The sequence below is a fragment of the Stigmatopora argus genome, chromosome 19 (genome assembly GCF_051989625.1).
Source record: "Stigmatopora argus isolate UIUO_Sarg chromosome 19, RoL_Sarg_1.0, whole genome shotgun sequence".
Lineage (NCBI taxonomy): Eukaryota > Metazoa > Chordata > Actinopteri > Syngnathiformes > Syngnathidae > Stigmatopora > Stigmatopora argus.
In genome coordinates this window covers 14,387,418-14,410,942 of record NC_135405.1, presented here as the reverse complement: position 1 = coordinate 14,410,942, position 23,525 = coordinate 14,387,418, and the positions used below count along the sequence as shown (strand labels likewise).

The 23,525-nt window shown below is 64.3% G+C and overlaps 3 protein-coding genes across 6 annotated transcripts; 1 reads left to right on the top strand and 2 right to left on the bottom strand.

Annotated features, from left to right (window-relative positions):
- Positions 1-276: 276 nt before the first annotated feature.
- Positions 277-12,077, bottom strand: cdc42bpb (CDC42 binding protein kinase beta (DMPK-like)). Of its 2 annotated transcripts, XM_077587968.1 has the most exons (37): positions 10,647-12,077; positions 10,107-10,198; positions 9,408-9,491; positions 9,242-9,337; positions 9,022-9,170; positions 8,815-8,908; positions 8,546-8,746; positions 8,129-8,377; positions 7,833-8,031; positions 7,515-7,622; positions 7,251-7,384; positions 6,914-7,156; positions 6,729-6,839; positions 6,411-6,631; positions 6,211-6,316; positions 6,004-6,128; positions 5,804-5,909; positions 5,592-5,740; positions 5,231-5,328; positions 5,077-5,156; positions 4,185-4,253; positions 4,041-4,106; positions 3,873-3,978; positions 3,663-3,799; positions 3,408-3,547; positions 3,237-3,318; positions 2,955-3,171; positions 2,784-2,846; positions 2,469-2,710; positions 2,022-2,376; positions 1,824-1,921; positions 1,669-1,753; positions 1,479-1,596; positions 1,234-1,351; positions 867-1,094; positions 519-627; positions 277-428 (listed from the first exon to the last, which is right to left on the bottom strand). In XM_077587968.1, exons 1-37 carry the CDS (start codon positions 10,837-10,839, stop codon positions 319-321), a joined length of 5,181 nt encoding a protein of 1,726 aa, XP_077444094.1. In that variant the 5' UTR covers positions 10,840-12,077; the 3' UTR covers positions 277-318. The 2 variants fall into 2 exon arrangements, with proteins under 2 accessions (XP_077444094.1, XP_077444095.1); XM_077587969.1 differs by lacking the exon at positions 867-1,094 and having other exon boundaries at positions 10,647-12,074.
- A 994-nt stretch (positions 12,078-13,071) lies between these two features.
- On the top strand, positions 13,072-16,387 carry LOC144065039 (creatine kinase B-type). 3 transcript variants are annotated; one of them, XM_077587996.1, is made up of 9 exons: positions 13,072-13,235; positions 14,311-14,518; positions 14,677-14,692; positions 14,762-14,831; positions 14,977-15,109; positions 15,208-15,379; positions 15,454-15,577; positions 15,667-15,856; positions 15,947-16,387. In XM_077587996.1, exons 2-9 carry the CDS (start codon positions 14,326-14,328, stop codon positions 16,123-16,125), a joined length of 1,077 nt encoding a protein of 358 aa, XP_077444122.1. In that variant the 5' UTR covers positions 13,072-13,235; positions 14,311-14,325; the 3' UTR covers positions 16,126-16,387. The 3 variants fall into 3 exon arrangements, with proteins under 3 accessions (XP_077444122.1, XP_077444120.1, XP_077444121.1); XM_077587994.1 differs by having other exon boundaries at positions 14,677-14,831; XM_077587995.1 differs by having other exon boundaries at positions 13,073-13,235; positions 14,308-14,518; positions 14,677-14,831.
- A 164-nt stretch (positions 16,388-16,551) lies between these two features.
- On the bottom strand, positions 16,552-23,455 carry cep170bb (centrosomal protein 170Bb). Its single transcript, XM_077587970.1, has 18 exons — positions 22,970-23,455; positions 22,594-22,716; positions 22,423-22,518; positions 22,278-22,356; positions 21,969-22,027; positions 21,794-21,893; positions 21,596-21,718; positions 21,061-21,504; positions 20,184-20,998; positions 19,941-20,120; positions 19,797-19,875; positions 18,332-19,645; positions 17,959-18,163; positions 17,686-17,851; positions 17,476-17,555; positions 17,314-17,407; positions 16,962-17,013; positions 16,552-16,847 (listed from the first exon to the last, which is right to left on the bottom strand). The coding sequence occupies exons 2-18, from the start codon at positions 22,690-22,692 to the stop codon at positions 16,714-16,716; spliced, it is 4,119 nt and encodes a 1,372-aa protein (XP_077444096.1). The 5' UTR covers positions 22,693-22,716; positions 22,970-23,455; the 3' UTR covers positions 16,552-16,713.
- Between the last annotated feature and the right edge of the window lie 70 nt (positions 23,456-23,525).

The following is a 23,525-nucleotide window of genomic DNA, read 5'->3' as shown; positions in this document are numbered from 1 at the left end:
AACAATATGCAACTCAGATACAGTGTTTTTTTTTTTGTGTTTCTTGGTCAAACGGGAAGTGATCCGATGAGTACAAATTAGCAATGGGCGGCCCGCGTGGGCGCCGTGTTTCCTAGCGACCCCGAGGCTTAAAAGCAAAATAAAAGCAAAAGAAAAGCAGGAAAGCCCACTTGCTCGCTCACACCGCCACAATAAAAGGAGACTAAAATGGAAAAGCAAACTGCGACAGGCGCGCGCGTGCGCGCCTTTTCTTTGCAGGGCGTCGTGTGAGGCCGAGGGCTGGGCGGGGCCAGTTCGGTGCCAACTCCCACCCAAAATTCAATCGGCGGAGGCGTCGGAAGAGAGATCCACCCCGTACTCGGCCTCCCGCTCCGCCTCGTGCTCCGCCTCCTGGGCGGTGCCCACCGGCGAACCTCCGCCCCCAAAGTCTAGGGGCAAAAAACAAACAAACAAAAAGGCAGCGTCGTTGGTTAGCGTGGCTCGCCCGACGTGCGCTCGCCGGGAAGGAAGAGGCTCACCTGAGGCGGTGCGGGTCATGTGCGTCTTGCTGCGCTGATGGCGGGAGATGCCGGACAGAGGGCGGGGCCTCTCTTTGCCCGCCTCCTCTTGCGACGCCGACAACACCCCCTGCAAAGGCGCAAAAGCACTCGTCACGTCACCGCTTGCTCTCGATTGTCTTCATTGTTTAGTCAAATGTAAAATGTTTATTCATATTTTTTAAGGAAAAAAATGGAAAAAATCCTTCTTTTTTTTTTTTTTAAAGTAAAATAATTCAGGGGGGAAAACTGGGGTTAGGGTGAGGTCACAGAAAGGAGTGGGGGCGGGAGGACAGGGGGGGGGGGTGCCATGCGTGCATGCGTGCATACCCGTCCCACAGAGGAGATGGAGGGAGAGGAAGAGGAGGAGGAAGAAGGCTGCAGGAGGCTCTGCTGGGAGGAGGAGGAGGCCGAGTCTTTCAGCAAGAAGACGCCGGCCGACGACGACGTCATGTGATACACGTGCTCAAAGTTGGAGGGCGAGGAGATGAGGGTGTGGCGAAAGTACGACGACGAAGGGGAGGGAGACGGGGAGGGGGGGGCCGCCGCCTCGTCGACCTGGGCCGGGCCAGAGCAGAGGAGAGGCGCTCAGTCCGGGGGGGTGCGGGGGAGGAAGGAAGGACGGCGGCGGCGTTGGCGGTGGCGGCGGCGCATCGCATGCGGGCCGGCCGACGGACAAAGGGGAGGAGCTGCTCACCAGGGGGAGGTCCATGAGAACTTGCATGCCGTCTCCCGGGCCCATGTGGGCCACGTGGTTAAAGTTGGTGGGGTTGGAGATCATCTTGGACCTCAGTTCCGGATCTCGCAGCATCTCCCTAGAGGAAGGACAACCGGGTGTTGAGCGAGGGAGGGAGGGAGGTTGGCAAGGAACCAGGGGGCTGCCTGACGGGGCCTCCCGCCGGGGCCACCGTACCCCGCCTGGGCCACCGCACCCCGCCCCACCTGCGCTGCTGAAGTCGCTCTTCCTCGGAAACTTTAAAGAGGAACTTTCTCTTGCTGCGGGTGCGAACCATCAGCTTCCTGCTGTGCTCCGAGGTCTCCGGAATGGTCAGGTCCCCCTCTGCCCAAGACCACCCGCCAAAAAAGCCATAAACGAGACGTCGGCCACGCAGCCGACGGACGGCGGCCTTACCCGACGAGGCGTTGCTGAAGTAAATGAGGCGCGGCGCTTCCGACGTCAGCAGGTTGAGCGTCCCCTCCGTGTTCAGGGGGCGGATCTGAGGAAGGGCGGCGGAGGTGGGCGCCAGGGAGGGGGGGCGGCGGCGACGGCGGCGTCGTCATCCTCACCTTGCGCAGGGAGATGGTCTGCACCCACTCGGCCGTCTGGATGTCAAAGACGTCCGCGCCGTATTCGCTGTAGACGGTCAGGTGGGAGGAGTTGGAACCTAAGCGGCGGCGGGAAATTCAATTCCGCATTTTGAAAATAAAAGAAAGTGCCTACGCCAGCGCCCGCCCCCTCCGTCCGTCCGTCCGTCGGCGACTTACTGCAGGCCAGCGGCGTGGCGGGCCACATGAGCTCCTGCGCCCGCGAGCGGCGTCCCCGCCCGTCCACAAAGACGCCCAGCTGGCTGAAGCAGAGCAGCGCCTCGTCGGCGCCGGCCTCGGCGGCGTGCAGGGCGTCCAGGGGCTGCTGGGCCAGGAAGGCCAGCGAGGGGTCGGCCGGGCTGACCAGCCCCACGGGCGACGACTCGCCCTGCAGGGCCAGCAGCGCGAAGCCCGACGGGTAGCCCACGCACAGACGCTCGCGGAGCATCCCCAGCCACTGCACCGTGCCGGGGGCCTGCACCTCCCACAGCCGCTTGTAGTGGGGTCTGCTGGCCGTGATCTCGAAGCACATCACCTGTGTGTGTGTTTGCGGTCGTTAGCCCGCGTGGCCCCACGGAAGAAGAAAGAGCCGGCCCGTGGGCCTTTCGGACATAACCGCCCGCACACCTGCCGCTTGACGCCCGCCAGTAGGCAGGCGGCTCCGCCCGGCCGCAGGGTGCCGGCGGTCAGGGCCTGGCAGCCTTTGGTCTCGCTCAGCTTGACGTCGAAGGCCGCGTCGCTGCCGTCCAGCAGGCCCCACGGGTGCAGGTGAACCGTGCGGTTTCGCCCGCACAGCAGCGCCAAGATCTTGGCCTTGGGCATCAGCTCCATCTGGTGGACTTTCTTGCTGTCGGCCGCACGCACGATCACTTGGGAGCGCAAAGGGGCTAAAAGTCACGGGGGCGCCCGGCCCAAAGGCACGCCGACGGGACGCCCGCTCACCGTCTCTGGTCACCTCCACCACAAAGAGTCCGTCCTCGGTCCCCAGGGCGATCCGCTCCCGGTCTGCGGACGGAGGACAAAAGCTTGAGGGCCGACCATCTTTTGGAGGCTTTTTTTCCCCAATTTTTTTTTTAAGGCCAACGGGAACAGTGGGAGGGGGGGGTTACGTACCGATGACGGCTCCAGATAGCGTGCTCTTGATGATGGGCAGCGAGGCGTCGTAGGCCTCGTGCAAGACGTGGACCTGCTGGCTCTTGAGCGAGTTCTTGGCCATGATGCTCTGGAGACCTTCCAGGATGCGCACCCACTTCTTCTTCTCCGCCTCGTTCTCGGCCAGAACCAGGAGGGACACGCAGCACAGCAGTGAGCTCAGCTGGGACGAGGTCACCTTGAAGGAGGAGCGAGCGCGTCAGCACGGCGTCGCCGCCGCCGCCGCCGCGCAAGGCATCCTACCCGAAAGATGCAGGGAACGTCCTTCCTGTTGGCGTGGATGACATCCGAGGCCAAGACCGAGCTGACCGAGAACTCTTCGTCCCTGCCGGCGGAGGGGGGGGGTGGTCGAGCGTGACTATGGGCCCTCCGGGAAAGGCCTTCCCGGGGGCCCCCGGTCCGGCGGGGCCTTACCTGAGATCCAGCACCAGACTGGCCGCCACCCCGGGTTGGGTGCTCTTCCCCTCGGGGACGTCGTAAAGAAAAAGTTTGCAGTCCGAGACCACGGCGAAGGCTCGCTGCCAGCCTTTCTTCACGCCGCTGGGCTTGGGAATCTGGGGGAGGGGGTAAACGGCCGACGCTCAGAGCCCGGCGCCAAACCCGGGATCGTTTTCAAACACCACGGCGGGCGCCGCCGGCGAGGAACACGGCGGCCGGCCCCCCGCGTACCCTGACGTATCCTTTGTAGGCGGTGCCGATGCCCCTCTGGACGTCCAGGCCCTGCGGCCGCTTGGCCTGCTCGGCCGGGACGGGACACGCCAGCGGCGCGTGCTCTTTGCAGCCCACGTGGCAGATGAAGGAACAGACTGGGGCGAAAGGGCGGATGCGGATGAGCCCGAGCCCGAGCCTGCGCCTGCGCCGGCGGAGGCGGGGCCTTACCTTCGCAGGCGTAGCCCTGTCGCATCAGCCCCACCATGAGAGACGTGCAGTGGGTGCACTGCGTGGGACTGGAGAAGGTCTTGACGCTCAGCTGGTGCGCTCGAGGCTGGAAAGGCGTGGCCCCGTCAGTCGCCGAGCGCTCCTCGCAAAAGGCGGCGGGCGGCGTACCTTGGGCGCGCTCCCCGATGAACTTTGGTAGCCGGGGGAGGGGGCGACCGCCACCGACTTGGCATCCTGTGGGCCGGGGGTTAGTGTTAGTGTTAGGGTTCTTTGGCGGCGGCGGCGGCGGCACGGAGACGGCGCCGGACTTGCCTCGTTGTCCGACGCGGACGAGGGGGGAGTGCTCAGGCATCCGGCGGGGACGGCGTCCGGGTCGCCGCTCTGCGGGACAGACGCGTGCACACGCTACAGTCACGGCCATTTCATTTCCGACATCGGCGACCGGGCGTTACTTTACTATTGGACGGACGGAAGGACAGACGGACAGAGAGCTCAAATGGCTCCGCCGAGGAGTAAATGAAGCGGCTACAAGAAGAAGGACAAATCTTCCCGTCTAAACCAAACGTGAGATGTATCCTTTCACAGCCGGCCGGGTTGGACATTTACACGTCGTGGTGCCAGGCTAACGCTAACCCAGAAGAAGACGACTTCTCCAACTGGTTCTCTACCCCTGACATCGCCGGTACTCGGTCGTTTGGTCGCCGGAAGGTTATTGATCATTACCATTTAAATGGTCGCTCAAATTCCCTAAATACAAACTGCGAATTATTATTTAGTCATACTTAATGCCCTATTAATGATTAGGCTAAAGAAAAGCTCCACATTTCCCGTACTTTTATTGTGTTTTGTTGGAGAACTTGTTCTTGACCCTGACTGACGTCGCTTCTTAAAAAGGGACAACGCATGTACATACAAACTCTTACCGACTCACACGTCGGCTCAGTGAAACCGCTCATGGCCATTGTTGGCTTTTATTCATGCGTAGACCGTGTTGTTTTACCTTGTTTTGTCGCCGGTCTTTTGGTCGCCGGTCTTTTGGTCGCCCATTGTTTGGGTCCGGGCGACCAAAAGACCGGCGACCAAACGACCGCCGCACACGGACATTGCCAGCCATCCAATTTTTGTTCCCTTTTTTCTCCTTTTTTGCTTGCCTTGGCGCCCCAAAAATACCCCCCCTCCCCAAACGGATGGGTTTTGGACTCACCCTGAAAGTCAGGTCCGGCGCCAGCGGAGAGGTGTTGAAGTATTCAAAGATGGAGTCCTGGAAGTCCGGGAGGTTGAGCGCTGCAAAGAGGCGCTCGGAGGTCAAAGTCCAGGGAGGAAGAGGAGGAGGAGGAGGAGGCTCGGGCCTCCCTCACCTTTGTCCGCTCGCCAACGGCCGTCCTCCATTTCCTTCTTCAGGGTCTCCATCTGCGAGGCCATCTGGCCGCTCCGCTCCTCGGAGTCCTTCAGCTTGCTGCGCGGGTTGCCGGGGAGAAAAGCACAGCGGCGTGAGCGGCCGGCGTCCGCCGCGAGCGGGGGTCGCCGGCCCCGCCGGCCCCGCCGGCCCCGCCGGCCCCGCCGGCCCCGCCGGCCCCGCCGGCCCCGCCGGCCCCGCCGGCCCCGCCGGCCCCGCCGGCCCCGCCGGCCCCGCCGGCCCCGCCGGCCCCGCCGGCCCCGCCGGCCCCGCCGGCCCCGCCGGCCCCGCCGGCCCCGGCGGCCGTGCCCGTGCCCGCCCACCTCTCCAGCGACACGTTGGCGGCTTTCATCTTGCGCAGCTCTTGGTGGACCATCTGCTTGGCTCGGATCTCGGCGTCCAGGGCCGACTGAAGCTCCAGACGGGCCGACATGTCCAACTTCTGACTGCGACGCACCTTCCACAAGGGGTCCTGGCGAGCGGAAGGACGTTACGGCGGACGTTGTCGTCGTCGGCGGCGGCGGAATCGCCTTACCAGGGTTCTGCTCCCCAGGTTGGAGGCACGCAGCGTCTCCAACTCCTCCGTCATCTTGGTGGCCAAGGCTTGCAGGTAACCGCGAGCGTCTTTCTCGTCGCTAACCCTGAAAGCGCAGGCGCGTGCGTCCGCTGAGAGCGAGAGCGCCCAAAACCCCCCCCTCCGCCCACGCGGCCATCCCCGGCGGACGCCAGGCTCACCACTGAATGATCTCGGCGATCTGAGCCTCCCAGTGAGCCACGCTCTCCTTCTTGGACGACACGTCCCGGAGGTCGTCTTCCAGCTGCCGATTCTGGGCGCTCAGCGTGTCCACGAAGGAGCACAACTAGCGGAGGAGGCCAAGGCGGGAAGCGTCACCCGGGCGTCCGGCGTCCGGCGTGCGGTTGGGAACGCGACCGCCCACCCACCTTGTCGCTTTCGGCCACCAGTTTGCGGTTTTCTTCCATCAGGAGGCTCTTCTCTCGCTCGTGTTTGTCCTCGGTGACGGTCGCCGCGTCGTCCAGCTCCGTTCGTCTGCGAGAAAGGCGGCTGGTGAAGCATCCGACGGAGGGCGAGCGGCGACCAGACCGAGCGACCGACCAACCAACCAACCAATCGACCGACCTACCTTTCCCTCTTTTCCTTTTCCAGCTTGTCTTTGAGCTGGGCGATCTCCTTGTTGGCGGCCAAGTGCAAAGCCTCCGAGTCGCGCAGGTCTTTGCGCAACTTTTTCATCTCCGAGTCCCTCCTGAGCATCTCCTCCTCGTAGAAGAGCGCCTTCTTGTCCGGCTCGGCCGTCAGCCGAGACGGCTCCTGGCGAGACTCGGCCCCCTCCGCCGCCCCCCGTCCCTGCGGAGAAGAAAAGCAAGCGCTAGGCCCGGGGACGCTCGCCGGGGAGGCGACCCCGAGCGACCCCGGCCGGGGTGCGGCCCGGCCGTCCGCCAACCTTGAGGCGGTGGAGCTCGGCCTCCAGTTGTTTGGCGTAGACCTCGCCGCGCTCCTTCAGCTTCTTCTCCTTAGAAGCTTCCGCCGTGGCTTCGTCCAGCTGAGCCTCCAGCTGAGGGCGGAAAAGCGTAAGGGCGAGGGCGGGCATCGGGTGGGGTTCCCCTTCCGCTGGGAAAGGGCGCCCACCTCCTTGCGGTTCCTCTCCGTCTTGCGCACGTCCTGCTTCATGACCTCCATCTTCTGAAGGAGGGAGTCCGTCTCCTCCTCTTTGTCCCGGAGCTGTCGAGAGAGGCGCTGCCTGGAGGAGCGCGAGTCGGCCATCCTCTCCGACAGCTCCGAGAACTCCTGGAGGGCCAGCCGCCTCTGGGAATGGGCCTCCTTCAGTTCTTTGGACTGAGACTTCAGGCGCTCCTGGGCCTCCAGCATTTGCTGCGCACGGGACCGGCAGGCGGGCGGGCGACACGGCAAGCTGACAAACGGGCTCCAGAACGGGCTCCCAAACGGGGCTCTGCCGCGGCCTCACCTTGTGGGCGTCCTCCTTCTCCTGTCTGAGCGTCTTGACCTGCCTGTCCAGGTTCTTCAGCTTGGCGGCGGAGCCGTCAAAGTCCTGCCTCAGGGTAACCGCCTCGTCCAGCTGGTGCTCCAGCCTATCCGAGTCTAGCGGAACAGACGCGGGGGGGTCATCACACACCGGGCACAGCGGGCAAACACGGGCCGGCCTGGCCACCGCCGCCACCGCCGCCACCGCCACCGCCGCCACCGCCACCGTCTCCACAGTCTCCCTCACCCGCCAGCTTCTTCTTCAGACGCTCCACTTCTTCGTTCAACTTCTTGATCTCTCGGTCTCGACTCGACGTTCCCCCGGGAGGCGGCGCCCGCGGGCCATCGGTTGACTCTGCACTCGCAGAGCGTGTACAAAAAAAACACAAAAAACACGGGTGCGGGTCAGGCTCGAAGATTCAGGAAGGGAAAAGAAAGCCCCAGTACGGTATGAAATAAAGTTCTAATCTAATTGGTTGACATCAACCTTTGATTCTCCCAGCCACGAACGCAATGTGACAAAGAAATGAAGAGGAAGTGACCCCGAGACGCCACGTGGAATCACCTTGCAATCTGCGGTTGAGTTCTTGCTTCTCCCGCTCCAGGCTTTGGATCCTCCTCTGGAAGGTCTCCACGTCGCCCGCCTCCTCGCCTCCGCCGCCGCCGCCGTTGTCCGAGAAGCGGCTGCCGGTGGTGTAGGTGAAGCCCACGAAGGGCAGGTGCTGCCCCGTGAAGGCGGAATGGGACATGGGCGGGCCCCCCTCCTGCCAAAGAGGCCCCAGTTAACTCAGCTTCCGGGACGGGACGGGACGGGGCGAGGCGAGATGAGGCCAGGCCAGGCCAGGCGGGCCTCCGGCTCACCGGGTTCTTGAGGACGTCGTCATCCACGTCAAAGTTGGAGGTGTCGGTGGGGGAGGACACGTCGGGGATGTAGGGCGCCTCGGCCGAGCGGATGTTGTCCCAGTCGATGCCGCTGAAGAAGGGGTGGGCCTTGAAGTCGGCGATGCCGTTGGAGCCCAGCCGCCGCTCGCGCGGGCACAGCAGCCTCCCGATCAAGTCCTTGGCCGAGTCCGACACGTCGCTCACGTTCTCCGGGAACTGGAAACGTTCCTGAAAAGCCGGCAGGGACGGAGTCGCGCGCGCCCTCTGCCGTGCGGCGCCGTGCCGCGCCGCGCCGCGCAGAGCGACGACGGAAGGCTCGGCCCGGGGGAGCCCGCTCCCCATTTAGAAAGGAGGACGCGGCCAAGGAAGCGGGACGAGCGCCCGGGGACCGCCCACCTCGTGGTTCATGATCTTGCCGTAGGTTTCCACCAGAGACTCGGCGTAGAAGGGCGTCTCTCCGTACAGCATTTCATAGACGCACACGCCCAGGGACCACCAGTCGCACTCGGGACCGTAGCGGCCCATGCCGTCCTCCATGGCCTGCAGGATCTCGGGGGAAATGTAGTCCGGCGTGCCCACCGCCACCGAAGACTGCACCTGCGCCGCCGACGGAGATGGTGAGAGGGCGGTGGGGGGGAGGGAGGGAGGGAGTGGCGGAGCCTTACCGTGCTGTCTTCCAGCATACGCAGACAGGAGCCAAAGTCGGCCAGGCGAACGTGACCGTTGACTTCCAGCAGGACGTTGTCGGGCTTGATGTCTCTGCGGGGAAACGTTAGGCAGCTTTTCAAAACGTCCGGCGGCGCCCGGCCGAGTGGGATGGGGCTGGGGAGGTTGCTCGCTCGCTCGCGCGCCCTCCGCCGCCATCTCTCCACCTGTGAATGTAGCGCCGGCGGTGGACCGAGTGCACGGCCAGCACCATCTCGGCCACGTAGAACTTGGCCATGTCTTCCGGCAGACGATCCTCAAATTTACTGAGCAGCGTCAACAGGTCCCCGCCGACGTAGTAGTCCATCACCAGGTACTGAGCGAGAGAGGAGGGGGGAGGGGGGTCAAGCTGGAGCGCCGCTCCGGTCTCCTTTTTACTAAACTCACCAAGTAGTTTTCGTCTTGGAAGGCAAAATGGAGCGTGGTGATCCACTGGCTGTCCCCTCTCACCAGCACGTCGCGCTCTTCGCGAAAGCACGCCGTCTGCTCAAAAAGCGTCAAAGCGCGGCCACGGCCCGTGGAGAAACGCCGCCGCTGCCCTCCCGCATCTTACCTCGGCGCGCTTCAACATCTCCCACTTATTGAGGATCTTCATGGCGTAAACCCTCTCCGTTTGCTTCATCTTCACCACGGCCACCTGAAGAAAAGAAGAAAAAAACGTCACGCATCCAAAAATGGACGGAAAGTCAAGGGGGAAAGACCCCACCCAAATCAACAAGAAGCGACTGCACATCAAGGAGGCGATGACCTCAAAATGCATTCCCCTCCCCAAAATCAACAGGAAGAGACCCAGAAATGCGGAATAATCTGGAAATCTGATTTGAATTTCTTTTCTATCATTAACCTAACCTAACCCTGGTGGCATGCCGGGTCCAAAAATAGAAAACCTCCCCACGGGTGCATTTCTCACAGCACGCCCGTGCTACCCGCGATGCACGGCACGCCAGGTTATTGATGGCGGAACGGGATTCCACGGGCGTGTCGGGGAGGCGCCCGTCAAAGGCGCGAGCTTCACTTGGCTCCGTCTCTCGCCATCGGGCCAAAGAAAGGCGCTGGCTCTGTTTGTTTGCGGAATGTCGGGCGGATCCGTCCGACAAACAAAACAGGAATGCGGGGCGGGGCGGGCGGCGCGGCGTAGCGCGGTCGGACAGGAAGCCGGGAGCCGCAAACAGGAAATGCGGGAAAGGGATGGCCGCGGCGCAGGAAAGGGGTGGGGGGGCAGCGAGGAGACAGAGAGGAGACGGAGGCTCACCTCGCCGAAAGCTCCTCGTCCAATCACCTTCAACATCTCAAAGTCGTCCCGGCGCAGGCGTAGCTCTTTGACGGCCGAGGTGAACGGTTTCACTGCGGGCACACAAAAACGCCACGTGATCAACTGGATCGGGACCGTCAACGACCACGGATGGCGTGGCCGGCGTCCAATGGCGCTCCGAGTTTATCACGAGTCTAGTGGAAATGTAGAAGCCGAATCCAATGTGGTCTTCCGCTGGCCAAGACGCACCCTCCCGCTATTGGGTTTAATGGCAGCCGCTGGAAGGGGAAGACTCCACATTGGACGTCTAGTGCCGTCATTGGGCAGTTAGAACCTCAGGGCCACAACGCTTACTCTGCGGATGGTATTCGCAGAGGCAGTGTTCGGATGCTCTTAGGCATTTCTCCTGCTCTGGGCTCGGGTCCAGACCCTGAGCCTGAGCCTGAGCCTGAGCCGGAGCCGGAGCCAGGCGGCTTGGAGCCCCCCGAAAGGGGAAAGGATGGATTGGGTAGTTCGTTCGCTCGCTCGCTTCTTACTTACCCCAGTCCAGAAAGTCGGTAACGTGCTTCTCCCTCTTGAGCGCACAGTTGGAGCACTCGCTGTGCACGCAGACGAGGAGGTCTAGGAGGGTCTCGACGCTCAGGCAGCCCGCCGGCGACCGCCCCAGCAGCATCTCGTCCAGCCGCTTCAGGCGCTCCGACGCCGGCTCCGGTTCCGACGATGACGACGACATGCTTGCTGGCTGGCTGGCTGGCTGGCTCGCTGGCTGGCTGGCTCGCTGGTGGCCTGACGGGCTCCAAAACCAAGGATTGCGACGCTAAGCTCCGTTAGCTCGTTAGCTAGCTCCGAGCCAACATTCCCGACCCCGTCTCGATGCTCCTTCCGCACTGTCCGAGTCCGCTTACGTCCGTCGGCGCTGCGACCTTAATCCCCGGCCCGCAAATAAAGCGTTTGTCGCTGGGACGTGCAACGACGTCGAGTCCGATACGAGCGAGTGGATCCCAGCGTTCGTCCGTCCGTCCGTCAGTCAGTCAGTCCGTCAGTGCTTCCCTTCTCGCGTCGTTAGCGTGCGCCGCCGCTGCCGCCGCCGATCCATGCTCGCCCGGCGGCCTAGCAGCTAGCTCCCTCTTCCGTCTCCGTCTCCTCTCCGGCAGCCTAGCAGCTAGCCCTCCCCCGCTCCGTCTACGGTGGCCGAGTGAGCGACTGACGGACGACGTCGAAGGGCGCTCCCGGGGACGACTAGGGAGCAAGTTTTTTGGTTTTTTTTTCTTCCCCCTCTTTTAGACGACTTGGTCGCGCGACGGCTCAATCCAGGTCGCCTGTCTTCCTCGACTCGCGTTGGCATTCGTCGTCTCACTGGTCGCCGATCCCAGCCGCACTCGGAGGCGCTTCCGCCGAGGCGAGGGGCCGCGCTTTCACAACAAGAGGCTTTGGTACAGCGAAGGCGGCGAGCGTCTTGGGCCAAGGGCCCGCCCTCCGGTTTCGCCGCGTCCTTTTGACGCCCGACGTCATCCGCCGTCCAGTCTTTGGCGAAGGCGCCGCCACCAACCGCGCCAGGGCGCCGAAGAGAGACTTTTGTTTTGAAAAGAGGAGGCCGAGTCTTCGGAAGTTGCCCTTATTCTCTGGCGTCGCCGGCCACGGAGAGGATGGCGCTCCCCGCCTTCCCTGCCGGAAATGTTCCCGAGACGTGACGTCACGCCACGATCCTCCGGGAGCCAGGAGGAGAGCGGAACGTGACGTCGTCGCGCCGTGACGCCATCGGGGCGGAGGCCCGAGAACAAAGGGCTTTGGACCACGATCACAAAGGACCGCCGCGGTGCGTTGTGGGGAGGCTGAGAGAGCGGCCCAAAGAAAAACGCCATGTTTGCACGGGCGTCTTTGTCGCGGCCGGCCCCCCACTTCAGATCGTTCCATTGACCCGATTCTTCCAAATAAAAGCCGTCAATTCATCTGACGCCATCTTTTCCACTCGCGCACACACGTGTACACACACACACACACACACACCCGTGTTCTCTTGTATACTTAGTGGCCCTTCCAGAATGAACCAATCAGGCAGCAGCTGGTTGTCACGGTAACAATCACATGCTCCTATCTGTCCCAGATTTTTAATCCCACCCTCCATTGCGTCGTCGTCCTTCACTTCTTCCTTCCGTAACTCACTGGCTGCCGACGACGGCACAATTGAAATGGGAGGGGCCGGCCGGCAGTCACGAGGAGACGTCCGGCCCATTTCAATTGGGAGGGTGGCAACCAAGGATCGGACGCCCGTTGCCGTCGCCGTTGCCGTCGGCGTCGACGGTCAACGAGGACTCGACCAATCATCTGGGGGATTGTGAGCCGTGATGGTGTGTGTATGTATGTGAGCGCGCGCGTGCGTGTGTGTGTGTGTTGGTTGTCGTGGCGACCGGGATGAAATGGGGTCACAGCGCTCCCACAATGCACCTGTGTCAGCGGAATGCTTACATAACTGTCGGGCGCCCAATCAGAGGCAAGGAGATGCTCCTACAGTATGAAATGACTTTGCCCTCATCTCCATCATTCTACCAACTTCATCTCGAGCATCTTCCTCGGATGGAGATTAGCTCGGTGCGGCGGCCCAACGGCCCGTTAGCGTACGTACGTGCGTGCGGCGGGAGGCCGGATTACGCAACAGCCGCACGCACGCACGCACGCACGCGCACACGCACGCGCACACGGACGCGCGCACACACTCGCGCACACTCCTTTTGTCGCTGCTCGGTTAAGATTCACGAGGCGACCTCAGATGGCTGAAAGGTGAAAGGTCACCTATTGAGCTGAAGAGAGCGAGGAGGTCTGCGCTCGCCTTAGGGGGGAGGGGCAGGCGGAGGCTTTGGCTCTCCTCCACAAAAATCCAAGGATGACGTTGCGCGCCTTGGACTTGCGCAGGTGAAAAGCGAGGCGCTTGCGACCCGTGCGTCTCTCGGCGCGCACGCCAAGTGACGCGTCACGTGACCGCGGCTGCCGGCAGCCCAATGGAATGAATGGACTGGAAATAGGAGCCAATGGGCTGCGAGGGAGGGCTATAAAAAGCCGGAGCCGCTCTAATCCGCCGCAGCAGAACCGGACCACTTTCCTTTGCAGCGTATCGCCCCAGCGGAACCGCAGGTAAGGCCGTCCGTCCGTCCGTCCGTCCGACCGAGCGACCGAGCGAGCGACCATCCCCTTCATTCCCAACACGTCGACAAACGCATCGGTGCAGTCGAGAGGGAAACAAAAAAAGGAGCAGCGGGGCCGCGTCGAGTATCGTCACATCACATCACATCACGTCACGATGGGGGGGCGTCGAAACAAAGGCCCCTTGTTGTTTTGCTGGCCATTTTCAGGGACGGCGCATTTCTTAGCGTCGCTCGATGCAGCGAGCGTACGCGCGTGCACGCCGGGAGTCGCGCCATCGTAGGCGCGTCCACCGGCGCCAAAGGCGCAGGCCGCTAATCGTCTTTTCACGCGGAGCATCGCGTGAGAAGGTCGGAGGTAAAGGTGAAGCGCGCCGCCGCCGCCGCCGCCGCCGCCGCCGCCACGGCACTGCGGAAGGCCTCGGCTCAGCGTGACCTTCAGGACACGCGATCAATACGCACCTCGGCGGGCGCTCAAAGGAGATGCCCACCCCATTCCACACACGCAATAACACTGCTGATTCATCATAAACAACAACAACAACAACAAAACAAACTGTAAACATCCCCTAAAAAGCCATGCAGAATACTTGACTGATTTACTAGGAGACTAGCAGACACAAAAATACCCAAATAATGGTGGCCTTCCGGTGCCAAAGCGCAAAAAAACGTAACACGGATAACCCAAGTAAACAAGCAGAAAAAAAGAATGCCGTTTTGAACTCATTACCCCTTGACGGCGGAAGACGTTCAATTCGCTTGGAGCCATCGACGGCGGTTCAAATAAATGGAATCCCCCGAGTACAATGAGATTGAAAGCTTGAGCAGAGAGTGCGCCTGCCGCACATAAATAAGCGCTCGACCGATGGGGCCGTCCGCGCAAATGTCAGGGCAGGCCCAGCGTAGAAGGGCTACAATATTCACTCACGGAATGAATCCAGAGGGACTGGACGGAGGCCAGCCAGCCTCCCCAATGTCAAACGTGTGCGTGTGTGTGCGTGTGTGCGCGTGTGCGCGTGTGTGTGCGCGTGTGTGTGCGTGTGTGTGTGCGTGTGTGCGGGGAGCAGGAGCAGCCAGTCGCCATGCCTTTCGGAAACACGCACAACAAGCTGAAGATGAACTACTCGGGCGAGCAGGAGTTCCCGGACCTGAGCCAGCACAACAACCACATGGCCAAGGTGCTGACGCCCGAAATGTACGCCCAACTGCGGGACAAGGAGACGCCCAGCGGCTTCACCCTGGACGACGTCATCCAGACCGGCATTGACAATCCAGGTAAAAGCCGCCGCCCGATTAGAACCTTTAATCGGATCGCCGGCCGGCTTTATGGACGCCTTCCGCCCCTTAATTGGACTGGGGCTGATCCGCTCGCAAATCAAGCGCTATAAATAAAGAAAGAAAGAAATGAAGAGCCGACGGCCACTTGCGCTCAGGTCACCCCTTCATCATGACGGTGGGGTGCGTGGCGGGAGACGAGGAGACCTACGAGGTCTTCCGGGACCTCCTGGACCCCATCATCGAAGACCGCCACGGGGGCTACAAACCCGACGACAAGCACAAGACTGACCTGGAGCCCGAGAACCTGCAGGTGAAGCCTCACCGCCGCCCGCCCGGCCGGCCGTCCACGTGGCTCGCCCGCCCGTTGACGTAGAAAGAGCGTCTGGATCCGGGCCGATGCCCGTCGGCGTTTCCCCCGCCGCTCCGGCCTCACCCCGAGCCCGCCGCGCTTTCAGGGCGGGGACGACCTGGACCCCAACTACGTCCTGAGCTCCCGGGTCCGGACCGGCCGCAGCATCCGCAGCTTCTGCTTGCCGCCTCACTGCAGCCGCGGAGAACGCCGCGCCATCGAGGACCTCTCCGTCCAAAGTAAGCGGGGAATCCGTAGAGAGAGCTCCCCGGCGCCGGAGTTCCCGCTCGGCCTCGGCCTCGGGCCGTGCGGAAACTCCGGCGTTCCCCCACTGCAGGTCTGGACGCCCTGGATGGAGATCTGAAAGGTCACTACTACGCCCTGAAGAACATGACGGAGGAGGAGCAGCAGCAGCTGATCGACGACCACTTCCTGTTCGACAAGCCCGTCTCGCCGCTGCTGCTGGCGTCCGGCATGGCTCGCGATTGGCCCGACGGCCGAGGCATCTGGTCAGAACGCGTCCGCGGGCTCCGGGGCCGCGCCCGGCCCGCGACCGCCGCGTGACCGCGCCGTCCGCTCGCAGGCACAACGACAACAAGACCTTCCTGGTTTGGGTCAACGAGGAAGACCACCTGCGCGTCATCAGCATGCAGAAAGGCGGCAACATGAGGGAGGTCTTCACCCGATTCTGCACCGGACTCACCAAGGTCGGTCGGTCGGTCGGTCGGTCGGTCGGTCGGTCGGTCGGGCGCAGAAACGGGGCGGCGTCCTGACGCCTCCCGCCTCCGGCGCGCAGATCGAGTCCCTCTTCAAGGAGCGGGGCCACGAGTTCATGTGGAACGAGCACCTGGGCTACGTGCTCACCTGCCCCTCCAACCTGGGGACCGGCCTGCGCGCCGGCGTCCACGTCAAACTTCCCAACCTCAGCAAGCACGAGCTCTTCGGGGAAGTCCTCAAACGTCTCAGGCTGCAGAAGCGAGGAACAGGTAGGACCCCCAACCGCCGGCCTCCGACCTACGGAAACGCCGACCTACGGTAACGGCTCCGTCGTTTCCGACACACCTCCCTCTCGGCAGGCGGCGTGGACACGGCCGCGGTGGGCGGCGTCTTCGACATCTCCAACGCCGACCGCCTGGGCTTCTCTGAAGTGGAGCTGGTCCAGATGGTGGTGGACGGCGTCAACCTTATGGTGGACATGGAGAAGCGCCTGGAGTCCGGCGACGCCATCGACGACCTGATGCCCGAGCAGAAGTGAAGCGGCACGGCCTCCGGCGTATCCGCGGGCACCCGTAACCGCGCCTCCCCGCTGCCCCGCCCCGTCCCGCCCCCTCGCACCCCGAAGCCTCCACGCCCGCCCTCACTCACTCGAAGCCGTCTCACGGGATGTTAGCGAGACGTACCACGTAGATGTCCGACGACCCCGCGGGGGGAGGGGGGGGCCCTAGACCCTCCTTTGGAGCGGCCCAAGTATCCCATAATGTCAATATTAACGGCGATAATAAAGTCTGCATCACGCCTCCGAGTCTTTGATCTGTGCGAGCAAGGCCCCACTTAGGATCGAACTCCTGCTCCCGTGACCTCTGCCCTCCCTCTCGTTTTCAAGAACGGCGCCGTCGGCCGGCCGGCCGGCCGGGCGGCAGGGAGAGAAAGCGGCGAAAGCGGCGAAAGATGGCAACGTGGCTTTTTCCAGACGACTTTTTATTCGGCTCGAATCCATTCATTCGTGACGGGGCGACGAGACAATCACAGAAGCGGGAAGCGTTTTTTTGTCGCCCGTCGCTGGCTCGCTTCGGCACGACGAACACATTCGACGAAGGTCGGGGGGAGGGAAGGGGGCGTGGCCTCACGACACGCGGCCGCGCCTTTTGGGAGAGACGCCGTTCTCTTTCTTTTTCTTCTTCTTCTCCTCGGAGGCGGCGGCGGAGGTCCGAAGGGTCGCCGGCGGGTTGGCGGCGGGATCCACCATGCGGTTGATGACTGCACACAAACACCACGTGAAGCGTCAGCGGGACAAAAAGGGAGCCCATCCAATCGTCTTCCATTTGACTTGTGCAAAACAACCGCTTAGCCACTCCCAGTTTAGCCATTTACCTTCCAGGTGCTTTTGGACCCGTCGGAGTTCGGCCACCACCGTCGCCATCTCCTGCAAGCAGACGCCGCCGTGAGCGGTCGGAGCGGACCCGTCGCCGGACCCGTCGCCGGATCTGCCGCTTTCTAATGGTCACGGGCCCAACGGCGAGGGTCCGCTAAGTTCTGGCGCGTAGAAATCATTTGCCGCTCGCTCGTATTTGGTCTTCTTCATCGGCCACGGCCAATTAGCCGTCTTCCGCTAAGATCTCACGGCTACAAATGGTTAAGCTCGGCTAGCGCACGCTGGAAAGATGGGGTGAGCCGCGGTCCGGCGAGCGATGCGGTCGGCCCCTTCCCCGACGGCGCGCCTGACCTGGTTGTACGTTCCCGTCGGCGGGAGCTCCTCGTCCGTCTTGACCTCGACTTCCGTCACCTCCCAGCTTTCCGCTCGGTCGCGGAACAGCGTCCTGGACGCCGGCGCGCATTGGGAACGTTTGGCACCGGGCGGGCGGGCGAGAGGAAAAGGCGGGCTCACCTGAGATTGGCGGCCAGCTGCTCCGTGTTGTCCCGGATGGCGTGCGACAGGTGACGGAGCGGACTCAACAGCTGGGTGTCCTGCAATTTAAGGATGGATTGAAGATGGCGTGACAAGAACCGCGGCACGATGGGCGCCGGCGCCGGTGCCGGCGCCGGCGCCGTCCACCACGTTCCGGATGGGTGACGCGCCCTCCCCCTCCCGGTTCACCTCCTCGCTGGCGGACAGGGCCGAGGCGGAGGCCGAGGCGGAGGCCGAGGTGGAGGCGTCCGGCGGCGCGGCGGGCGAGGGGGCGCCGGGGCAGTCGCCGTCTCCGGCCACGTCGTGGATTTCTCGGGCCAGGATGGCCAAGTCTTTGGCCAGGTCGTGACTCAGCCTGCCCGCCACGGAAACACCATCCCAAGTCGTCGACGGACGGCGATGAGCCGCGACGACGGCGTCCCTCCGACGCCGCCCGTCTCGCCGACGACCGAGGATACGTACTTGGCGATCTCGGCGCTGTGCGTCGACCAGTTCTGGTAGGGGTCGCCGTCTTCCTCCGTCTCGGCCGGGACGGCGGGGGTCCCGTCCTTCCGGGCCGAGCGCTTGGCTCCGCCGACGCCGCTTTTGTAGTCCTCGTCGGACGAGGAAGACGAAAAATTGGACTTCTTGCGCTCGGTACGCCTGCCCGCAATTTCAGTCACCTCGGCTGTTGAAGACGGACGGATAGATGGGGAGAGAGAGAGAGAGAGAGAGAGAGAGAGAGAGAGAGAGAGAGAGAGAAATGGGTGGAGCCCAAACGGGGCTTTGGTACCCAGAGGCACCGCTGGACGTCCAGGGCTCGCTCGCTCGCTCGCTCGCTCGCTCGCACACTCACCGCCGTTGGGGCACTTGGCTCCGCCCGAGCGGGCGCGGGTCAACGTCTTCTTTACCGCGGCTCGGCCGGCCGCCGCTCGGGCCTCGTTGGCCGAGGTCCTCCTGGAATTGGAGAGGGCGGCGGCGGCGGCGGTGGCGGAACTCTCGCCGTCACCCGCCAGAGAAGCGGTCCTCTTCCTGGGCAGCGCCAAAATGTCCAGCCTGGAAAGTTTCTTGGTCTCCTTGGAGGCCGGGGGAACGGCGGGCTCCGAACTTTGGGAGGCCCGGTCCGTCTCGCCGCCTTCGTTGTCGTCCGAGGCCTCTCCCAGGCGCGCCCGGCGAAGCATGGACGCACGGGTGGGACGGGGCGCAGACAAGCTGTTGGAGCGGCTCAGAACCTGCGCCTCCTCTTTGGGAAGCCGGGAGCCGGCCTTCTGGCCGCGGCGGGGGGCTTTACGCTCGGGGCCCTCGGAGGAGGCCTCCGAGGCGGCGCGCCCGTCGGCCGGGGCGCCGCCCCGACGCGCCGGGTCTCGCTCGCTCCGGTTCCGCCGCTTCTCCGAGAGTCGCTCGCGGGCCGAGGGCGGCCGTCCCTTCCGCCGGGCCGAGGGGCCGGCGGCGCCCCCGTCCTCCGCGTTTTGGGCGCTCACCTGACTGATGGTGCTGGCCGTGTCCACGTCGGACTCGCCGGATAGCGAATCGTCCGGCGCCCGCCGCCCGTCTCCAATCTGAGGAAGCCTCTGCGCTTGGACGCCGTCGCTGGGCGCGCCTTTGGTGAAACTCTCCCGCCGCGCCGGGGCGTCTTTGGTCGGCGCCCCGTCTTCGTCCCGCGAAGCCCGGAGGTCCGGCGCCGAGCGGTTGGCCTTGATGCCGGCCCCGGGCCGCTCCCGGCCGCCCAGGTGCCGGATCAGGACGGTGGTCGGCGGAGTTTTGGCGCGGGAGTCCGAGCTCAGGCGGACCCGGGTCGACGTTCCGCCCACGTCGGCTTCGGCCGGGTGCTCTCGGGGGCCGATGAAGAAGACGGCGCGGGAGGACGACTTCTGCGGACCCTCCGGCGATTTCGGAGCGGCTCGGGGGTTCTTGGAAAGGAGCCCGTCCTCCGAGCGCCCGACGTCGCTCAAACTCTCCGGCTCCGGGTCGTCCCCGAGGTTCGGGCGGCGCGCCGCGTCCCGTTGCCGTGGAGGATCACCGTCCGGACGCCCTTCCGGCTCACCCGGCGGGGCGGCGTCCGGCTTTTCGGGGGGAACTTGAGGCAGGAGCCTTCTGGTTCTGGAGGCGGAGCCGGAATCCGAGAGGTCGTGGCCGGGAACTTCGGCGGGCCGGATCGCCGTCGGCCGTTCTACGAAGACGGAAAAGGTTGGGATGGCAAGTCGTACGGCGTCTTTCTTTGCCTCGGCGGCGGAAGCACTCCACACATGGTCCGACTCCCCGCCTACCCTATTTACGCTTTGACATTTCATGCAAAAGACTGGCGAAAAAACAAAGGGCACCTTCCCGAGACGGCGCGGCGCAGCCGTCCGCCAGACTGGCCCAACGAGAAACCCACTTTGGTCCTTCCGGGCGCGGAGCCTGAAGAGAAAAGAGCCAAGTTATCCGCCGCGCTTCCGCTTGGAGCGCAGGCGGGCCACCTTTACCCGTACGCAGCCGGTCGCGGTCGCGGGCGCGCCGTCGGCAGCCGGGCTAAAGTCGCGCGGCGTCGCGCGACGGCCGACCACGTCCGAGCGCTCGTCCCGACCCCGGCCTCGGCCTCGGGCGGGCCTCGGGCTGCCCGGGCCGGCCCCGCCGTACTCCGGAGAGTCCAGGACTCCGAAAACCTGGGTTAGGGACGGGACCCCGCGGTGAGGGGCGCCGGCCCCAAAAGAGGCGTCGGCACTCACCTGGTCGATCATGTTGCGGGCGTCTTCCACTTCCTGGTCGTGAGCCTCGGTGTCGATGGTGTAAGTGCCGGCTTCGCTCACGCTGTCGTCCTCCTCGTTCCCGGACGGCCCCCGCCGAACTCCGGGTTCACCTCCGGCGCGGCCGGGGGGCGGCGAAGGGGCCCGCGGCGTCACCGCCGGGGCCGACGTGGGCTCCCCGCCGGGGAAGGAGAGCCGGCGAGAATCCTTGAAGAATTCCAGGGCCAACTCCCGAGCCAGTTTGGATTCCTTCCCGACGCTGCCGTGAGGACGGGCGAAAACGGGGGAGGCGGAGCCAGGTCTCTCCTCGTCTTCCCGCTTGAGGGAAGCGGATCTCTGCGGGGCTCCGAGGCCGCCGCCCTCGTCGCCGCCTCCTCCGCCGTCGTCATCGTCGTCGGGACCTTTGAGCGCCACCGCCACCTGCTGGACGGGAGCCACGTGGCCGTGAACGGACGCCGGGCGCTCGCCGCCTCTGCGCCGCTCCAGCTTGCCCTTGAGGGCGGAGTACGAGTCGGCGTGGGCCGGGTTGTGGGTGAACGACTGCGAGCGCTTCTTGCGGGGGTTGTCGTCAAAGAACTCGATGACAAAGGCCCGCTGGCTCGGGCGCTCGGGCGACGACGGGGCCCCGGGGGGACTCCGCCTACGGGGCTCGGGATCGGGCTCGGGCTCGGGCTCGGGATCGGGATCGGGCTCCGGGGCCGGCGCCGAGGTCGGACGGGGACGCCGGCCTCTGCCCCGTCCGCTCTGCAGCGCCGGATCCTCGGAGTCGCTTTGGGTGCCGTCGTCGTGGTGATGACCTGCCGACGGAAAGCGCCGATGAGCGCCGATCGGGAAGCGGCGGCGCGGCGCCCTCGCTCACCTTTCGGCGACGAGACGTTCACGGCCAAGTCGCTCTTGGTGCTGAAAACGTCGTCGCAGGGAGGACGCTTGGCCGTCGGGCCGAGGTCGCCCCGGACCAGCCAGTCGGCCACTTTGCTTCGCGAGGACGCGGCGGTGGGCGGAGCCTTGCCGTGACGGGAGGCAAACTTGGTCACGTGGTCTTTGATTTTCATCTTGCCCGGCGCGCACTCGTCGAACTCGATGGTGAAGGAGGCGTGGCTCTGGACGGCGGGCGGGGTCTCGCCGGGGGGCGTGTCCTTGGTGGGGATCTCCTGAAGCCCCGCCTCCACGGCCTCCAAGAGCCGCGAGTCCTCGGCGGGGACGTCCGAGTGGCCGGCCTCGCGTCGGTACGCCGGGAAGGCGCCCTTGCTTTGGGGTACCGGGGGGCCCTCGGCGGGGACGGGGGCATCTTCTTTGTGCGCCTCTGCGGATGGTGCACGGTCAACCGCGCCGTCTGGACCCGGGCGGGCCGGCGGGCCGGCGGGCCCCTCGGCGCCGGCTCTGGCAGACCTTACCTGGGCGGGGCCGGTCTTTGGGAGGCTCGTCTGGGGCGTCCGCCCGAGTCCCGCAGTCGTCCTCTCCCCACCAAGACGGCTGGCCGTACAGCGGCGTGGGTCGCGGAACCACCAGCGGAACCTCTTTGAGAGCGGGGGGGGGGGGGAGGCGGTGACGCGTGGCGACGGGCGACGCCCGCCCTTCCGCTCGGCACATACCTTGCGCGGGAATCTTGGCGGCGGGCTTCCTCTCGGCTTCCGTCGTCTTCCCCTGAGACGGCTTCGGGCTGATCTGCAACTGACTGGTGTACTTCTCGTGCTGCGAGCACAGGGTTAAGGTCAGCGCGCTCGGCGGGGGTCCGGGACGGCGTCGGCGTCCCGCCGCCGCGCTGACCTTCAGCGCCTCTTCGGGGACCGTGTGTTGACTCTTCTCCAGAACATAGACGTGCCAATGTGCGCGGCGGTTAAGGGAAAGCGCAGGGCGGAGAGCGCAGACGTCACGTCTGCTTTCCCGGACATTGGCGGCGGCGGCATTTGGCTCCACTTCTCGCTCGTCTACGCCGGGCGACGGTGGGACCCTGCGACCGCCCCGCACGTCCATCTGCCCAGCAAGGGTGGACCTCGGAAGGAGCGGCGGATGCGGAAACCTCCCGCCGTGTGTTTTTCAGCGACGACTCGCGATTCCGCCGAGAAAAAAGGATATCGTATCCGAAGCGGAGGACGTCGGAGACCTTGAGCGTCACGTACGTCTGGTCGGGAATCCTGGAGTCGTTGACGAACGTCTGCCACGGAGCGTCGACGTCAGCGGCGACGTGACGGACGAGAGAGAAGAAGAAGCTACGACTCACCCCATTCAAGCTGCCCAAATCCTTGACCAGGTGCTGGTCGCCCGTGGGGTTGTAGTTGATCACGGCGTGCTGCTTGTCCACGCTGCGGGACTGCAGGTGGCCATTGTCATGCGGCGGTCCCCCGAAGCCCCCCGGCCGCCGCCGCCACCCGACCGACCGACTCACCTGCAGCATGAGCTCGCAGTCCTCACGGCCCACAAAGATCATCTCCTTGGGCAGGCGGTGACGCGTGCCCGAGCCGCTCACCAGGAACCATGACGTCACGCTCATCTCGTCAGACGCCAATCATTCTACCTGGGGGGGGGTCACCTTTCACATCGTCATCACCACCTCGAAAGAGCCCCACCCACTAGAGGAGGATGTGTGCTTCTTCCTTCTTTTAAACCGGCCAAGCAAATGGACGAAAAGCTAGTCCGCACCGAAGCCGAACCGAAACGCCAGCGAAGCCGGCAGCAGAGCCCAACAGGCGGCTGACAGGCGGCTGACAGGCGGCTGACAGGCATCACCCCGGCCGAGCCCCTCCCCGAACCGGCCAGGTCGCTCTCACCTCGGATCCAACGGGATGCAGAGCCTGACCGAAGCCGTGGCAGCAGCAGCAGCAGGTCTTTTGTGTCCTCTTTTTTTTCCCCACTGAAAATTGAGGATGAGGATGATAACGCCGCGTCGGCGACAGCGTCGGCGACAGCGTCCTCCTGACGCAGCACGAGCACGAAGACCAACACGAACACGAACACGAGCACGAGCACAGGAACAAGCACGGGCGGAGCAGACGCCACCCGTCCGTCCGCCTTGACGCAGCAGCGTGCTCGTCACACGCGGGAGCCGTTCGCCTTCAAAATAAAAGACGACGGCCCTTCTCGCCTTCGATCAAAGGAGCCGCTGGCTCCAAAATGACCTCGCTCAAAGGTGGCCGGGCCCATCGACGGCGAAGGAGTCGAAAGCGGCCTCCTTCTTCCCCGCCCGGGCGTCTCGGCCGACGGTACGGGCTTTTATGGCGAAAGGCGCTCGGCTTCCGGCGCATCTCCACTTTGCCTGTCACCTGCTGCAGCGCGCGCCAGTCAGCTTTCCCGCTGTGTGTCGGTGGCCTTTTAGCAAGCTGATGC

Bases quoted from the DNA above. Each gene is read 5' to 3' on its own strand.
- cdc42bpb (XM_077587968.1), bottom strand. From the start codon at position 10,839: ATGTCGTCGTCATCGTCGGAACCGGAGCCGGCGTCGGAGCGCCTGAAG. The intron at 8,378-8,545 runs GTGGGCGGTCCC...CCGGCTTTTCAG, and splicing joins GCAAGATCATGAACCACGAG to GAACGTTTCCAGTTCCCGGA. The intron at 2,847-2,954 runs GTACGTAACCCC...CTCCGTCCGCAG, and splicing joins GCTATCTGGAGCCGTCATCG to ACCGGGAGCGGATCGCCCTG.
- LOC144065039 (XM_077587994.1), top strand. From the start codon at position 14,326: ATGCCTTTCGGAAACACGCACAACAAGCTGAAGATGAACTACTCGGGC. The intron at 15,110-15,207 runs GTAAGCGGGGAA...CCCCCACTGCAG, and splicing joins CGAGGACCTCTCCGTCCAAA to GTCTGGACGCCCTGGATGGA. The intron at 15,578-15,666 runs GTCGGTCGGTCG...TCCGGCGCGCAG, and splicing joins TCTGCACCGGACTCACCAAG to ATCGAGTCCCTCTTCAAGGA.
- cep170bb (XM_077587970.1), bottom strand. From the start codon at position 22,692: ATGAGCGTGACGTCATGGTTCCTGGTGAGCGGCTCGGGCACGCGTCAC. The intron at 19,876-19,940 runs GTAAAGGTGGCC...TTTTCTCTTCAG, and splicing joins CCGCGACCGGCTGCGTACGG to GCTCCGCGCCCGGAAGGACC. The intron at 17,014-17,313 runs GTCAGGCGCGCC...GTCTGCTTGCAG, and splicing joins CGACGGGAACGTACAACCAG to GAGATGGCGACGGTGGTGGC.